General features: G+C 48.6%; 1 protein-coding gene across 1 annotated transcript in view; it reads right to left on the reverse strand.

Annotated features, from left to right (window-relative positions):
* Positions 1-3223: 3223 nt before the first annotated feature.
* LOC114663903 (acidic amino acid decarboxylase GADL1-like) overlaps positions 3224-17365 on the reverse strand; it is a 94171-nt gene continuing 80029 nt past the window's right edge. The window contains exons 14-15 of the mRNA XM_028817847.2: positions 15627-15716; positions 3224-3571 (exon numbers count right to left, since the gene is read on the reverse strand). Of these exons, the coding sequence (XP_028673680.1) occupies positions 3398-3571; positions 15627-15716 (264 nt within the window). The 3' untranslated portion in view covers positions 3224-3397. The remainder of the gene's footprint in view (positions 3572-15626; positions 15717-17365) is intronic.

Below are 17365 nucleotides of genomic sequence, written 5' to 3' on the forward strand. Positions count from 1 at the left end.
AATGTGCCTTCAGACAATCGAGGGGGGGGGGGGCACAGCAGGGGCCTCCACTGGCATGGAACTGGGGGTGTCTGGCAGGACCACAGCTGGTGGCATCTGTACGCCCCCTCACCAGAGCCGGACCCCTCCAAGCCTTCCAAGTGCCTCTGACCGGATGAAGTCATCTGTGTGTATTCAGGACTAATGTTGCCAAAATAAAGGAGACCTTTGAACGCCGAGGCTGGCGTGTGTGTGATATCTGGGGGTCCGGCGCCCCACAAACGACTTCAGCCCACTCTGCTGGTCAAGATTCCTTTCTTTAGCGTATGAAGTTTCTAGAAGTTGTCTGACAGTCAGGTGTGCACGAGGCCAGTAGCTAAAGCTGCAGCACACCTGACAATGTCCTCCAGGTGGGACGGGGGGTCCTTCGTCATTTAAAGACACACCTGTGGGTAAAATATGGCGACGGCGAAATAACGGCTACGCTCTAAAGGGGGCGTACTGCACACCTCGTAGGATCACAAGTGTGTCTGTGTGTGTGAATCACTCAAAGAGTGCAGTGAACTGCGATTGGCTGACACGAGTCATGTGAGCACGGAGAGGAGGCTCATGGGCCTTGTAGTCTGGGACAAGGACGACAGCCACTGCTGACACTTAAATGGCCGAGGAGTCAAAGAAACACAATGGCAGGTCACGTTTAGTAAAGCAAATAAAAGAGCAAAGCGGGAAGGTGGGTCAGGAAAGTGTTCAGACCTCCATAAGCCCCCCACTGTCTCGCCCACCGCGTACTGCCGTGCCATCCTGGAGTTTGGCGTCCCCAGTCCCTTCTCCATATGTGGCCAGTGTCGTAACTGACAGGCAGTGCAGTCATGAACAGAAAGTGACCACCAGGATGAAAAGGTGCACACCGACTGGCACATGAGGGCATTGGTGGGCTCTGCTGCCCGTGTCCACGGCCTTTTGATGCCCTCTGGTAGGCCTGTTCTTGGGGGCGTCACCTGCAACTGACACCAGCGCCTCAACACACTGGCCTTGAGCCCCACGGGCAGTCACACTAAGGGGGCATTCGCTTCTTTAGGGTCTCAATTCTTAAAATCAAGTGTGCTGTTAACATTTTAAGGACCTCGCAATGACACATCGGCCTGTGAGAAAGAGAAGCAAATCAACACAGTGAAGTGTGACCTCCTCGGTCGGGCCCGAGAGACCACCACAAGAGCCTTCATTATTACGAGGAGGGCCGCGATGGAGTTTGACAGCCCCCCAGCCTCGACTCTCTGAGAAGACAAAGGCAAGTGTGTGAGGAGCGCCTGGCACCGTGGGCACCGCTGAACCTCGAGGAGGCATTGCAGGGGGGCTGACAGAGGAGGAGGCGGCAGCAGGTTCAGCTGGAGGGCACCGAGGACCCCAACAAGTAAGTCGATGTCTCTGTCTGTCGCAGGCCACCATCAGCAGGTCTGCACAAATCGCACTAAACTCAATTCTCAGCACCTTCTGTTTCTTCTCCAGGGTTCAAACAACCCCATTGTGAGGATCAGATATAGCGGGTGGGCAGGTGGGCGCACTCAGTGCTCACCCCGGTGGTCCAGCGGCTTGGAGTTTCTTCATTTGAAGTCCCTTTTGATTTTAGCAAATGGCTACACCAACATCAAGATCCGTCTCGTACGGCAGGCTGGAGGGCTTCCAAATGGCGAATGCTTAGACATGTGAGGAGATCACAAATCGGAGATGCTGGGGAGTTGATTTTACGCTTTGCAGATAATTTGACATTTAGACACAAACAGTACACTCCTTACTTTAAAGGAGTAGCAGACACAGAGACGGAGACATCTTCTCAAACACTTGATCGGGAGCACAATGTCGTTTGACTTCTCAGTCTTCTTTAAGAGAAGGGTTAGGTTAGGTTAGGGTTAGGGTTGATTTCTGAGTCGCGTTCCTATTCTTTACTGACCCTAATTCTACACATTCAGCAATGCTTTTCATTTCACTCTCAACTCTTTAACTGAAGGACGGTGTTCTGGAGAACTTCAAACACAGACACGTTTAGAGAACGTGCGACACACAAAGTCACCAAATGAACAGACGGGACGTTACAAAGAGGCCACTTTATTATTTGGATTTCAAAAATATTTGAGCTACTTGTTGGGACACCCGAGACGGGACTCTGGGAGGAATGAATGGCACATTAACGGCCCTACTGCTGACACCACTGGCAGGACATCTGTAATCGACTGAGAGGTAAGCGGGGTCTTCGGCCGTTTGACCAGCCGATGGGCTTGCTGAGCTCCTTTGGGCCGAGTGATCTGTGATCTCCGACTGCTTTGGCAACTCAACTGACTGACTACCTGGCTGTCCTGGGGGGCCGCAGCGCACTCGGCGCTCATCTCCAATTGTGCTCCCCTAATTAGGAAAACAGAAATTGTGACATCGCAGTGACCTTAAAAACGAGCAACACGACCCCACCAGACACACACACTGAGGGCACCGGCGATGTTTTGAATCAAAGTGGTCTGGCGGCGCTCAGGACTGGCACATCGCACTCCACTTGCCCCTCAGATCTGCCGAGTGGGCTCTTCATCCATCCATGTGCTACAGCACAATACAGACAGACATCCATCGTAGTGCTGGAACAACTCGACCTGAGCAGACTGGCGGAACACGGGGGCCGTCTACAACTCGCTAAGGGCACGTGGAGGCAGAAAGATAACAGATACGGGGGCACGGCGTGGGTCAGAATTCAAAGCAGTTGTTAAACCTCCTCCACCTGCCATCATCTGAATGACGTCTGTGGAATGTCGACATCCGTGGTCATCACATGAAGAAACGACTGGACAGACAAAGGGAGAGGAGGAGAGAGAGACACTGGTATAGTAGGCAGGATTAGATAGACGGACAGCACTGTATATTTAATTAACGTTCCCTCATCCACGTTGGGCGTCAAGTGAACGTTCGTTTGACTCATCGCTGGCTCAACATTTCAAAGACAGAAGTGAAAATCGTTTGTGGCGGTGGCAGCCTGGGTTCTCGCTGCTGTGACTATTTAAGTAAAGCTGAAGCCTCGGTGCCTTTTGCTTGACCCCGCCCCCCCCCCCCCCCAAGGGCGCCCCCTGCTGCTCATTCCCAGCGTCTTCTCGACTCGTAGAAGTGGGCACATCGAGTGAGGTGGCAGCGGCAGCAGCAGCGTGATTAGCGTATTTCCGCTCCTTGTTAAGCACAATCGTCGACGAGGTCAGATTCAGAGCGGTGGTCTTTACTGCGATCCAAATGCACAGTTTAAACTCCAAGACAAGAGTACAGCAGTATCTTTAGACCAAAACAATTCTGGAAGAAAGTCCTCATGTGGGCACAACTAATTTCAGGTGTGGATTGAAGCTGGAGAGGAGACCTTGCTGTGTTCCTCTGCTCGTCCAGACGCCGGCCGCTACATGTCCACGCCGAGGGCCTCGATCTCTTTAAGCACAAAATCCATATCTTCACGGCTCACCTGGGGGCTGATGACGATCTGACGAAAGAAGTTCACCTGGCAGCGGTGTGGCTGGTAGCCGATCATCATGGAGCCCTTCTTCATCATCCTCTCTTTGATGGCCGGTGCAACCTGCCAACATCAAATTGTCATTCAGTGTGTGTGACGCACATAGAAAAGTAAAACAGCACATGTGAGCACACAACATGTCACTCACACACTCGGCGATAAGAACATAAACACTCACGTCAACGAGCACTGAAGGTGTTAATCCACCTGCAGTAACTTGTCGGTTTTATGTGACTGGTGACACAAGTCGGGGTGACAGGCGGTGACAGTTTGTTGTCATATCGATATGAGCCGCGTGTGGTGTACCCCCTGTCTGTGTAGAAATGTCGACATGAAACACCAAAGACCAGACATTACCGAGACCCTTAGGTGTCTGATGGATCTCAGGACCTTCTGGAGCTGAAGGGCGACTGGTGACACTGAGGTGGAAGGCAACAACAGGCAGTGCCAGGGGGACTGAGACACAGGGTCCAGTACGGGGTACTGCCATCCTCATGCACCGGTGGGGGGACAGGCTGGTGACCAGAGCACAGGTGGGTACATTTGTCATGGTCTACACTGGGACACACGACACAGGTCAGGGCAGACGAGTGATTTAATAGGTGAAGATGTGCATCACTGCTACTCAAGAATTGATTATTTCTTTATAGATAACACGTTCACGCCTGCGATTAAATCCTGCGAGTACGACGCTATTGTTATTTCCGACCATTCCCTCTGATCTTGGAGGTGAAATCATTAGGCCCCACACACTCATCTCACAGATGGCGTCTTAGCCCACTTTTATTGGCAGACGAGAACTTTACAGAATTTATATTCAAACAAATCAGTTTCTTCCTAGAGACAAATCCATCCTCAGAGGTCTCTGCAGGAACACTCTGGGAAACTCTACAGGCCTTCTTAAGAGGCCAGATGATCTCATATCTTACCTACAAAAATAAGTTAGACACCAAGAAGGTATCGGAGCTATCCATCCATCCATCCATCCATTTTCCAACCCGCTGAATCCGAACACAGGGTCACGGGGGTCTGCTGGAGCCAATCCCAGCCAACACAACCAGCGAAATTACTAGAACAGATGAAGGACTTGCCAGGTGTCCAAGTGAGGCTCTTCCTAGATGAAGGCAGGCTCTGCATTCAGAACTCAACCTCCTAACAATCAAAGAAACTGAACAACTCATTTATAAATCCAGACATCGTTACTATGAACACGGAGAGAAAGCTAATAAGCTCTTAGCTCAACAAATCCACAAGCAAGAAGTTCGCAGTGCAATCCCAGTAATCACCAACACGAATGGAGACGAAATCATTGACCATAAAAATATAACGCGCACATTAAGAGACGACTATAAATCCTTCTATTCTACGGAGTTTAAAGAAGACAACACACAATCTAATGGATGTCTGGACACATTACAGGCACCACAAACAGATACTCTTAGTGAAGAGGAATTAGATAAACCTCTGGTGCTCCGTAACCCACACACACACCAAACACAACTTAGGTTGGCCAGTGCACCGGACCTGCATGTCTTTAGACTGTGGGAGGAAACCCACGCAGACACGGGGAGAACATGCAGACTCCAAGCAGGGAGGACCCAGGAAGCAAACACCCACATGGGTCTCCTAACTACGAGGCAGCAGCGCTACCCACTGTGCCACCATGCCACATAATAGTTCTATTATGCAGACGCGGGCGGCAGAGCCATAAAGAGGCTAGCGGGTAGTGCCTGCCTGAGGGTTGGCGAGTGAAGTGAGCTCGCCAGTCCTGCTTTGTGTTTTTTTTTCTCATCTTTATTGATTTGTCCCGTAAAGCCCACCATGTTGGCCCAGCACACAGATGTTTCTTTTTTTATATTTTTCGTACGACTGTGTTGAGCTCAAACACTCCAGAATGTTAGAGACGTGCAGCAGACTGTGCCGATGCTGCGCCACACCCTGCCACTGCGGTTCCCACTGGCCTGGCGTCCTGCTGTTGAAGTCGCCATCGCCTTCCAGCCCACCGCCGTCTTCTTCGGGACTGAGCCGTGAAGAGTCCGCCACGCACCACAAACTCGACGAGCTGACGCGACACAGCAGACTCCTTTCCTCTTCACCTGGCATAACATTTGGGGGTAAGAAGAAGACGGGCTGCTCTGAAATGAACAGGACCTGCTGTCAGATATATGAAGAAGATGTCCGTAGCCCCGCTACTTTGTCTACGAGTTCTCCTGCCACATTTTAGGACTCACTGTGAGCTCCAAGCCCCGCGCTGACGGGTGGTCACAGAGGTCTTCTAAACAAATCCTGTAGCCCTTCCGCCCCAAGAAGCCCACTGGACTCCATGTGAGCAGAGACCTGGGACACGGCGACGGCCCCCCAGCTTCATTTTTTTTTTTTTCCCCACGCACTGTGGCTCCGCCCCCCCGCTCCTGCTGCTAAATTAGTTCCAGGAATCTCGACGTCGTATTCCTTTGGTTGTAATTACAAGGCAGCCCGACGGAGGACGAGTGAAGAGCACAAGTGCACATCCAGGGACTTTGTTCCATTGGCCAATGTGCTGTTAAAACCGAAACATGTTTTGCTTTTGTCTAGAATTAGTTCTGGGCTTGTATCCCTAGGCCACAAAAATAAATGATTACTACATGACACCATCAAGAAGGCATGTTCTGAATGTGCAAACAGCAGGCCTGAATTGAAACCATCAGGTACCCATGTGTTGCTATAAATCTGCGTCTCCTCAGAAGCACAGCTTCGATTGCTCTTGTCACTTCACCACTTTCCGTTGTCACTTCACATGACAAGTGCGCCTCAAACAATGAGACTGACACTTCTGTCCAGCTGATAAGCAGATGTCATGAGCTCGGACCAGATGGCACATTACAGACCAGCATGCCTTGGGTGTGACGGTCAGACCATCAGCTTCACCCTCAGAAGAACACAGCGAAGGGGCCAAGGGGGGGGACGGGGTCTCCCTTACACTCTTTAAAAAATAAACTGCTCAAAAAATGAAAGGAACACTTGGAATACTCGACGGAAAAACTCCTGCTGGCCATCAGTGCTGACATGGAGTGAGATGGTGATGTCTGAGGAGCGAGAGATCCACCAACTGAGGGACCCCCGAAAATCAAAGGGAACAAATGAGGTGGCAGGCAGGCAGGCGAGTCCACTTGGGCAAAACTCCAAATCGTACTCCATAATTTGTAAGCCAGTGCCTGACAACGTCCTAATGAGACGACGGATGGTGTCCTGGGGGATCTCCTCCCAGATCTGGACCAGGGCAGCAATGAGCTCCTGGACAGGCTCAGGCATCAGATGGACCCAAACATAATGTCCCACATTATGCAGACAGTGGTACCAAGTCCTTCATCCTCTCACCACATGAGGTCGGGTGGGCATTGTCGTGCACCAGGAGGAACCAGCACAGGGTCTGACAATCGGTCCAAGGACTTCATCCTGATACCTAATGGCAGTTAAGATGCCCACCGATGTCTAGCCTGTAGTGGTCTGTGGGTCCCTCCATGGATATGCCTCCCCAGAATGACCGTCACTGACCCACCACCAGACCAGTCATGCTGAACGATGTCACAGGCAGCAGAATGTTCTTCAGACTTCTCCAGACCATTTCATGTCTGTCACATGTGCTCAGGGTGAACCTGCCCTTATCTGTGAAAGGCAAATGCCAGTCGAGCTCCATGGCGCCCACTAGAGGACGTTGGGTCCTCAGGACCCCCTCATGAAGTCTGTTTTTGATTGTTTGCTCAGAGACATTCACACCAGTGGCCTGCCTGCCTGCTGGATGTCATTTTGTAGGCTCTGCCAGTGCTCATCCTGCTCCTCCGGTGGGTCCTGCTGATGGGTTAAGGACCTTCTACGAGGGGCCCTGTCCAGCTCTCCTAGAGGAACTGCCTGTCTGTCTCCTGGAATCTCCTCCATGCCCTTGGGAGACACAGCAAACCTTCTGGCAATGCCATGTGGTATTGATGTGCCATCCTGGAGAAGTTGGACCACCTGTGCCAGCTCTGTAGGGTCCAGTTATGGCCCACCTCATGCTACAAGTAGTGACACTGACCATTGACAAATGCAAAACGAGTGACAAAACAGATGAGGAGGGACAAATGTCAGTGGCCTCCGTCCAGCTGTTAACCCATTGATTCCTGTTTTGGGGGTCGTCTCTGTGTTGCCCCTCTAGTGGCCCTGAGGCTGATGAACAAGCCCCTCTGCTCCTTCACTGAGCAGATCGATAGCCCAGAGGTCTCACTGGCCTGGGATATTCAGGGCTCCTTTATATTTTATTAACCTCTAGGATGCCAAGACGCAGAACACCAAAGTACACTTGGGGAGCATCAATGGAGACATCGGAGTCAGATGAATGAGAAGGGAAGGGAATTTCAAAGTTCTTCATCTAAAACTTCATTGATTTGCACCTTAATGGACTACAATTACAATAAGAAAGACTTACAGTATTTCCCAATCGAAATTAGAAAGAAAAGCTGTGCGATTATTCTAACGTGAGGTGGTCCCTGTCAGGTGGTTGCTGGGCACTAAAGTGGCCAAAGGACAAGTGAAGCCCCGACGAAGGAGCCTTTTGAGGAAGTGAATGGCCCACCAAATCTGTCGCTAGTTTAAAGAGTTGTCTGTCCCAGTATGTGACGTAGCCACAAGACCCCACTACGCTCCCCGATTTTGAGCAAGCGACTGGCAGTTGACCCGAGTGGGCTTTGCTTTATCGACTTTATGGACCTGAGTTAGGTGTCAACGTGATCTTCTCTTTCCCACAGTCAACCTTCTTTGGCCCATGAAGGTCTCTTTCCTCCTCTACTGCTTGGTTTTATTGCACCAGGCTCGTATTGTAAACGCGGGGTCACCAGTCCACTTGAAGGCTCATTTATTTGTGATTCTATTCAGCTTTTTAATTTCTTCTGAGGACGTGGCCAGTGCATCGACATAAACTCAGCGACGTGTGATCTCGGGGCGAGACTACAAGTGAATCGTTGTGTACGAGACGTGTGTGTCGGCCTTCACGTTTATGGAAACACTCACTTCACGAGGAGACGCTCCATGGCTTCTCTACTCGGCTCTTTGTGTGTGTGTGTGTGTGTCTGGTGCTGTAAATGCAGAGCTGGGCATCGGCGGAGTTTCCTTAAACAAAAGTGCCTGGCATACGAAAACAATAATTACAACAAGCTGCTGCTCGGGCACCCTGGACGTTTTAATGAGTCCGCTGAGGAGTCGGGCACTTCAAGTGCAGTCCGGAGCATTGAGCCAACGGGAATCACATCCACGGGCCGTCACTGCTGATTTCAGTCAAACACACGGGCAGCAGCTTTAGTAGGTAGGCAGGGTGCCAGTCCAGACGCTAATTCATTTGGAGCTGTCCGCTAACCTGAGACGGGGAGACAAACCCACAAAGGCACAGGGAGAAGATGCAGACCCCACCCGGCCTCCGACTGGCCTGACTTTCACACACAAACACGCCAAGCAGACACGGACCCATCTTTAACTGTCGCTCAGGTTTTCTTATGCACACGGAATTGATTTGTCTGGCCAGTAATCAGCTCTCTTAATGTTTCCATCTTCTGTATCCATCCCATCACTTGTCTTTACACACACGGTGACCCACCAAGGCTAGAGTCCTGCCTGGTGCCTGATGCTGCCAGGTTAGGCTCTGGCCCTCGACAGCTCCAGATAGGATGATGCCACCCGGCCGAGGGACTGGACCCCCTGGCTGTGGGCACCAATGGAGACTGCAGGCCTGGAAGAGCAGCAGGCAGCGGCGCCTCACATCTTCAGCTGTTTGCTGCCACCTGCTGGTGAGGAATGCTCTGGTGACTGCAGCCTCGGGTTTAAAATCCTATTGGATACAAGAGACCACCCGAGAGTGCAATCAAATTCAGTGAAGGAACACAAGTGATGTCCGATTTAGATATTCTGGAATATTCTTCTACATATCGGCCCTAGTGAAGTTGCGAATTCTGCTGGTTTTAAATCCAGTTATTCACCACAGCGATTTACAGTTTTCTCTTCAAGACTTTTAGATCCTACATCCTGGTTCTTCTGTTAGGACCTTGGTTTACTTTTAAAGGGGTTTTAAGCTTCCGTTGTGCTTGGAGTTTAGGATCAAGCCGTCTGCTGTCATGTCATGGCCTGCGTGGCCAGCGCTCAGAGCTCACTCTGCTTCACTGACAGTCCACGGGGGTCCTCGGGTGTTTATTCCACGACGGGCCTCACCAGCGTGTCTTACACACAGTAATATCGGCCATGTAGGCTTCTTCAAGTGCTTCTGTACCCTACTTGGATGACCTTAGTGACCCGTCCACCAGACATTCTCAGGACGAGTACGTTGGAGCTTCATGTCTGTTTACTTCCTAAATGTAATATTTTATAATATTTTATATTTACTTGGGTAAGTGTGAAGCAAAAGAAATGGACTACAAGTCGGAGTTCTGTCAAAGTTACACTCGGAACTGCAAACAGTCCCGGGTTCAAATAAAGGGGGGCTCATTACAAAAGACCTGAAACACCTCAAGTCCACAGGGCGCCTCTTGACTTCCGCTCTGGACAAGGCAGTGCAGCCTCTGTTATGGAGGACCCAGGGATACTTCTGGTGCCAGGGCTCTGCCCTTTGGAAGTACTTCCAGGTCATCCGGGACTCCAGCCCCCTTCTGCACCCAAACAACCACACGTCCCATGATGCCCGGTGGAATCTCATCTTGGATACGTATTAGCATGGATTAATGTGAGCGTAGACAAGAAATAAGTAAACCGTATGCCGAGTAGTTGATTAATGAAGCCACCAATATTTAATGAAGCTGAGGGGCCACGGAACTGCAGACAGACGGATGGGGGTCAGCTCGGGGCCGGCGGAGGGAGCGATAAGGGGGGCAGAAAGAAAAAATACTGGCGTCCATCTGAAAGCCTAGAAAATGACGGCTACGGTCAGGGAGTCAGGGTGGGCAGCAAATGAGCAGCTTACAGTGAGGTCAGGGTGATAAGAAAGGCGTATAAATATGGAGACCTCAAATTCCTATCCACGTGATCCACTAGTACATCCGGCTTAGGGAAAGCAGGACTCCCCCGGTCCTTCACCAGCGCCCCCTGGTGGCACCCAGCAGGGCTGTGAAACCAAACTCCAAGTCCCTGGATGCCCTGCAGGGCACCGCTTCACTCCAGGGGAGCTGCTATCTAGCGTCCAAACATTGCTGCCTTCCTGTCATTTTTTCCTTCTCGGGCGACCCAGCCAGGTTGAGCTGCCAACCGTCCATCACTACCATCATGGAAGGCCGAAAGCCATCTTCACTGCCTCTGGCTCAAGCACAAGCCAGACGTAAGGACACTCAACACTGGCATTTGTCACATTCTGAGGCGATAATCAACCTGACATTTGGGGGACACAGACAGAGACGGGGTGGGAGTTAAGGCGGCTCTGCTGACTCGTTGGAGTTCCTTGAGCTCAATGAAGTAGCCATGTTCTGAAGCGGGCAGGCGCCATTACTGCCAGCCTGCTGAAGACATGCAGCACTTCTTACACGGCTGTTACACATGCTGAGCAGCCCTTTTATTTTTGAGCTCTTCTTTTTATTAATTCAATGACGTTTAAATGTCAGTAGTAAGTTCTGTTTGCATTTATTCTAAAACAGTAAAACACGCTGGGAGCTTCTTAGCAGAAATGTTCTTGAAAACAGAAAAACACGACAGGAAGAGAAACAAACAAATCGCACGTCAAAGTATTTTTGTGAGACACAAGGATGAAGGAAACAATGTGGGATATGCAGAATAGAACTCATTCTTTAACCTACACGTTAGTTAATTCGGACTTTTAGTACCGTATCTACTCGCGGATAATGAGTCAGGACTTCATTTTACCATATCGGTATCTTATAATGTCAGTCATATAAGTCCAATGTGGAAAACTCCCGCTATTGGTCCAGGAGATTACGATATGCTAACGGAGAGTCACCACAGGGCCTTCTATGTCTACGGTATGTAGATGCTGCAATGCGCTGTGCCAGCATGTGCTCCTCACCCCTCTCTATTGTGCACACACCGTATTTAATACCCGCACTATTCTGAAGCGACGTTTGTGTATCTCACCCCCTCATACGTCTTTACCGTACGAGCATCCCTGATCTACGATGGAGCGTTCAATCAGAAGAAAATATGAAGCTGGTTTGAAATTAAAAGTCGTTGAAGTGGCAAAAGAAATTGGGAACTGCGCTGCTGCAACATAATTCAATACGTCCGAGAAACGGGTGCGAGATTAGAGGAAGCAAATTTAAGTGTTGTATTTTTGAATGGGCGTATAAGTTGGGGTCTGATTTTATGATTGACTTTTGGGGGTTCAAGACCCGACTTATACGTGAGCATATATATGGCATTTACTCTTAATTCAGAATGTCACTTTGACCAGACATTGCAAGCCTCGAGTGAGCATCAGACAGGATGAAGGTCAATTGACACAAACTAAGGCAGAAGTTACAACAAAGGCTGATAAGCAGTGGTGTGTGGTCAGCTGATCAGCACCAGGGACCAGAATGCATCTCTCAGCCTCTGTGTGTCTGTCCTGATGGGGCCTGAGGGACTCTCGACTTCTCTCACACAAGACGTGCATGTCAGCCGTGAGCAGGGGGACCCTGTCTGTGCTCACCTTACATCTCGTCCTTTCATTGGACCCGATGCAGCCCTCGCCAATACTGCATTGGCATAAATTAGATGGAGACCATGAGACCAGCACATGATCACGGATACAAGTTTTATTATACACACTGATGACTTATCCCAGAATACACTGACTGTACGTATAGCTCACAGTATTATTTCTTTTCAATAAGATGCCACTCTTTACGAGGACGAGGTTGGCGGATGTGCCGACGTCAGCTTTGCAAACAAGTGAGGCAGCTGGGAGTTGCTGGGAGTTTTGTGTTTTCTGTGGTGTGGGAGTTAATTAGAAAATGTGTTCTGCTCCTATCAACGTGGGTTTTGGTTGCCACTAAGGAACCGTGAAAGAAGTTTGAAAGATTTTGTTTTTCCCTTTAGAAGAGTTTTTTGCTTTTTTTGTCCTGCACAGGAGCAAACGTAGTGGGGTGTTTGGGGTGCGCGTGAGAAAGTTACTTGTACTTGTAGGTGTGCTTGTTAGAACATTAGAACACTCTGGACGAGAACAGGCCATTCAGCCTAACAAAGCTCGCCAGTCCTCTCCACTTATTTCTTCCAAAAAAACATCAAGTTGAGTTTTGAAGACTCCTAACGTCTTACTGTCCACCACACTATTTGGTCGCTTATTCCAAGTTTCTATTGTTCTTTGTGTAAAGAAAAACTTCTTAATGTTTGTGTGAAATTTACACTTCACAAGTTTCCAGCTGTGTCCCCGTGTTCTTGATGAACTCATTTTAAAGTCACCGTCTCGATCCACTGGACTGATGGTCTTCATCATTTTAAACACTTCAGTCAGGTCACCTCTTAATCTTCTTGTTCATGTAATCCGTATTTGAACAAGCGCATCAAAGAGGCAGACCAGAAAGCAGCAGTAACAGCAAGAAATAACTAACAACTAACAGAAACAGGGAGGCTGACTTAATAAAGGAGGCGGCTCAGCGGGCACAAGGGGCTGCAGCAGCAGATAAGACAGTCAGACACTAACACGCCGCAGATATTCACTAAGATTCAACTTTGATTTATTTCTTAATTTTAGATTGAACAATTCTTAGCAGTCCGGAAGTAGAGCAGTTAAGTGGGCGACACGCACAGGTTCATTAATATGGGGGGATACACACAAACAGTACAAGTGGAGAGCTTTTAATAAGAAATAAGAGGAGCGCAACGTTAGGAGAAGTTAGAAGGACAAACAGCAGGCAGCTGAGAGCGACAACAGTGGAGGAGCTTAAGGGGACAGAAGGTGTCAAATAGCTGGAGCACCTCTACTATCTAATTTCTTGGCTTACATTTTTTTAGTTTTTACCATCTAAGTTAAATCATTTAGTTTTAATAAAAAAAGAAAGAAAAAGATAAGGTAGTTTAATTTTAATTAGTTTAACCCTAATTTAATCTGAAATCAAATTTGAATAATGAGGCCAGTGTACTGCAAGGACTACTAAGGAGGTACTGAGGGATTTGGACATTGTAGAGAGAGAAGAGCAGCGTAAATTAATAAGCTGAAATCACACAAATCGCCAGGACCAGATAATATTTACCCGCGAGGTCTTCAGGAGGCCAGCGAGTGCAGATATAAACCCTTCACACATACTTGTAGGAAGTCACTGCACACTGGAGAGATTCTGAAGGACTGGAAAATGGCAAATATCATCCCATTATATAAAAAGGGTGACCGGGCAGATCAGAGCAACTACAGGCCAGTAAGCTTAACATGAAACATCACAGGAAAATTAATGGAAGGAATTATTAAGGAGAAGATTGGGCAACACCTGGCAAGGACAGGATAGACAGCATGGGGTCAGAAGAGGGAGGTCATGTTTAACTAACAGGCTAGACGGAGCAATAAAAGGAGACGACCAGAGTGGAGCTCATAAGATTATTGATCTGGACTTTCAGAAAAGGTGCCACATGAGAGGGTGGGCATCAAACTAAAAGAAGTGGCAGTTCAGGGTGATGTGTGTAGAATTGGCTCAGACACAGGAAGCAGAGGGTGATGGTGAGAGGAACCTCATCAGAACTGGCTGATGTTAAGAGTGGTGACCAGCAGGGGGCAGTGTTGGGGACCACTGCTATTTTTAATATCTATAAATGATTTAGATAGGAATATAAAGAACAAGCTGGTGAAGTTTGCTGATGATACCAAGAGAGGTGGATTAGCAGATAATTTGGAATCCGTTATATCATGTGAGGTTTGAATACACAATGGGTGGTAAGGAAATCGAGAGTCCACCTTATGAGAAGGATTTAGGAGTCGTAGTGGTCATACTCATCATCATCATCATCATCTATCTATCCATCCATCCACCCATTCATTCATTTTCTAAACTTGTTTTATGCTGAGCAGGGCTGTGGGGAAGCTGGACCCCATCCCAGTAAGCACTGGGCACGTAGATATTGATGCTCAAATTATAAATTACTCCGACTGATGACTTGATTCAGTTCAAAAGAATACCGTTTGCTGTAATAATGTATTTCATATTGATCGTCAACAAAATGTCAAAGTCAGCCACGAGGGTCAGCACGAGTTAGGGGCTCCAATAAGATAAGCCCCCCAAACCCCACCTCGTCACTTCCCCTCCTTATTTGCTGTTTATTGCCTTGGATTCCTGGAAGTCTGGTTATGTTCCTCTGATGATGAGGATTCCTGATAGAAATCAAAAGCTTAAGAATAAAAAACTCCTCTAAGATTTGTGATTCATTTTCTCCCTTTGTGGATTCCCAGCTACGAATACAAAATGCTGTAAACACAAAACTACGGAGTTACAGACGACGTCTGATTAGCCAGCAGAACTACAAGTGCGGCCCGCTGGGTAACGCTGGGTGAACACAGCTGGTACAGACTTCATTCTGAGTGAGGTAACTTAACTGCACTGACATGTCCATTACTCAAAGTCGTGCCACTCACGTGTGCATGGGAGGCAGCCAAAGGGTCCAAATGAGTGTAACTCCATGCCAGACCAGGGGTGGCGCGGTGCCCTGACCTTTTCTCTCACTTTCCTGCAGACTGGCCCTGACAATGTCACTTCTGGTCATTTCCGGTGTAAAGCCCATGGACGACGAGACTTTTTGTTCCAGCCCTTTTGATGACATCACATTCGGGTCTGAGCCTATGGGAGAGGACCGTTCTGCGTCTGCCTTTGATGACTTTAAAGCTGTTTGGGGTCTCGGTTCTGAGCACATCATACCCTCTTACAGCCAGGGAATATCACACGGGTGGCTGCCCCAAACCTTCTTTATGACTCGGGGGTCTGCTGTTTGTGACCGTAGGTAATGACAGCCTTCACCAACGAAATCGTAACTGCATGGCTTCAGAAGTTTATTAGTCTGAGGTGTTGAGCCTTCATGTCTATTCAAGAAGTCCTTCACACACACAACCCAATCCACGATGTGAACTGCTTGACATCTCTACGCTGTGCCCAAAGGCCAAACCAAACTCCAAAAACACATCTTAATAAGCCATGAACTCCTACTTTTAAATTGCACTCACCTGATGAAGTCTCTTCCAGAACTCAGGACCCTCAGGCATATTCCTCAGACTTGGTGGAATGTACCAGAAGCAGACATTTGCATATTCAGGCTTAAAAAAAGAATAACTGCTGTTAATAATTTGATGTTAACTGTCGGAGCAACAAAGCATCTTGTGGACACATCGCTGTCAGAGTTCTCTGTCTGTACAAACGGAGCAGCAATAAGCGTTGGAGAGGGATGGACGGAGTGTTAGTCAGATATACAGTCATGTGATAAAGTCTGGGACCCCCTCTCAGCCTGCAGAATAACTGACTCTCCGGTCAACAATAAAGATAACGGTGGTCTGTCTGTCATCTCCTAGGAGTACTGCGCTGTTTTCCGAACAGATTTTTAGTGACGCAGTATTTAGTTGTATGAAATTAACTCAAATGTGAAAAACTGGCTGTGCACAAATGTGGGTCCCCTTGTCATTGTGCTGATTTGAATGCCTGTCACTGCTCAATGCTGATTGGTTGATGAGCTCGTTACGCCTTCAGAGACCGGTGTGTCCAATCATGAGATATAAAGGGATTTAAGGTGGTCAATTACAAGTTGGGCTTCCTTCCCTTTGACTCTCCTCTGAAGAGTGACAGCATGGGATCCTCAAAGCAACTCTCCAAAGATCTGAACACAAAGATTGTTGAGTCTGATGGTTTAGGGGAAGGCTACAAAAAGCCATCTCAGAGGTCTAAACTGTCAGTTTCTGTAACTGTAAGGAATGGGATCAGGAAATGGAAGGCCACAGGCACAGTTGCTGTTAAACCAGCAGGTCTGGCAGGCCAAGAAAAATACAGGAGCGGCATATGAGCAGGATTGTGAGAATGGTGACAGACAACCCACAGATCACCTCCAAAGACCTGCAAGAACATCTGGCTACAGATGGTGTATCTGGACATCGTTCTACAATTCAAACATCTGTATGGCAGGGTGATGAGAAAGAAGCCCTCTCTGCACTCACGCCACAAACAGAGTCACTTGTTGTATGCCAATGCTCATTTAGACAAGCCAGATTCATGTTGGAACAAAGTGCTTTGGACTGATGAGACACAAATGGAGTTATTTAGTCAGAACAAAAAGCGCTTTGCATGGCAGAAGAAGAACACTGCAGTCCAAGAAAAACACCTGCTACCTACTGTCACATTTGGTGGAGGTGCCATCATGCTGTGGGGTGGGCTGTGTGGCCAGTGTGAGGGATGACCAGCCTGTCATCCCGGCCAACACCCCCAGAGCTCTCCCTTTGGCACAGAGGTTCTCCGAAATCCAGCGGGGCCTCATGGACCTTGTAGTTTTACAACCAGCCCTGCTGGATACCATGGGGACCTCCAGGAGACGCTGTAGGGAGGCTCAGGGAATTCTACATGCCCTATAACCTGGAAGTACGTCATAGGCAAAGCGACAAGGGAAATGATGTGCTTCTGGGATGAAGAAGAGGATTTTTATCTGACCTGGAAGTGATAGGAGATCACATGGACTGAGGGATTGGAAACACTTGTGGGTCAGGGAATATAAAAAGACGCTGAGTTGGGAGGCAGGGTGGCGAAGCGTCTGGGAGTGGAGGATTGCGTATTGTTTACTTGATTATTGATGTATTGAGTATTGTGGAGAGGAGGGAGCTTTGTGCACTTATTTATAATAATAAATATTATTACTGGACTTTTATCTGGTGTCTGACGTCTGGTCTGAGGGTTCAAGGGGTCGACAGTGCCTCTAATTGTCACA

Source organism: Erpetoichthys calabaricus, chromosome 13 (assembly GCF_900747795.2).
Source record: "Erpetoichthys calabaricus chromosome 13, fErpCal1.3, whole genome shotgun sequence".
Classification (NCBI taxonomy): domain Eukaryota; kingdom Metazoa; phylum Chordata; class Cladistia; order Polypteriformes; family Polypteridae; genus Erpetoichthys; species Erpetoichthys calabaricus.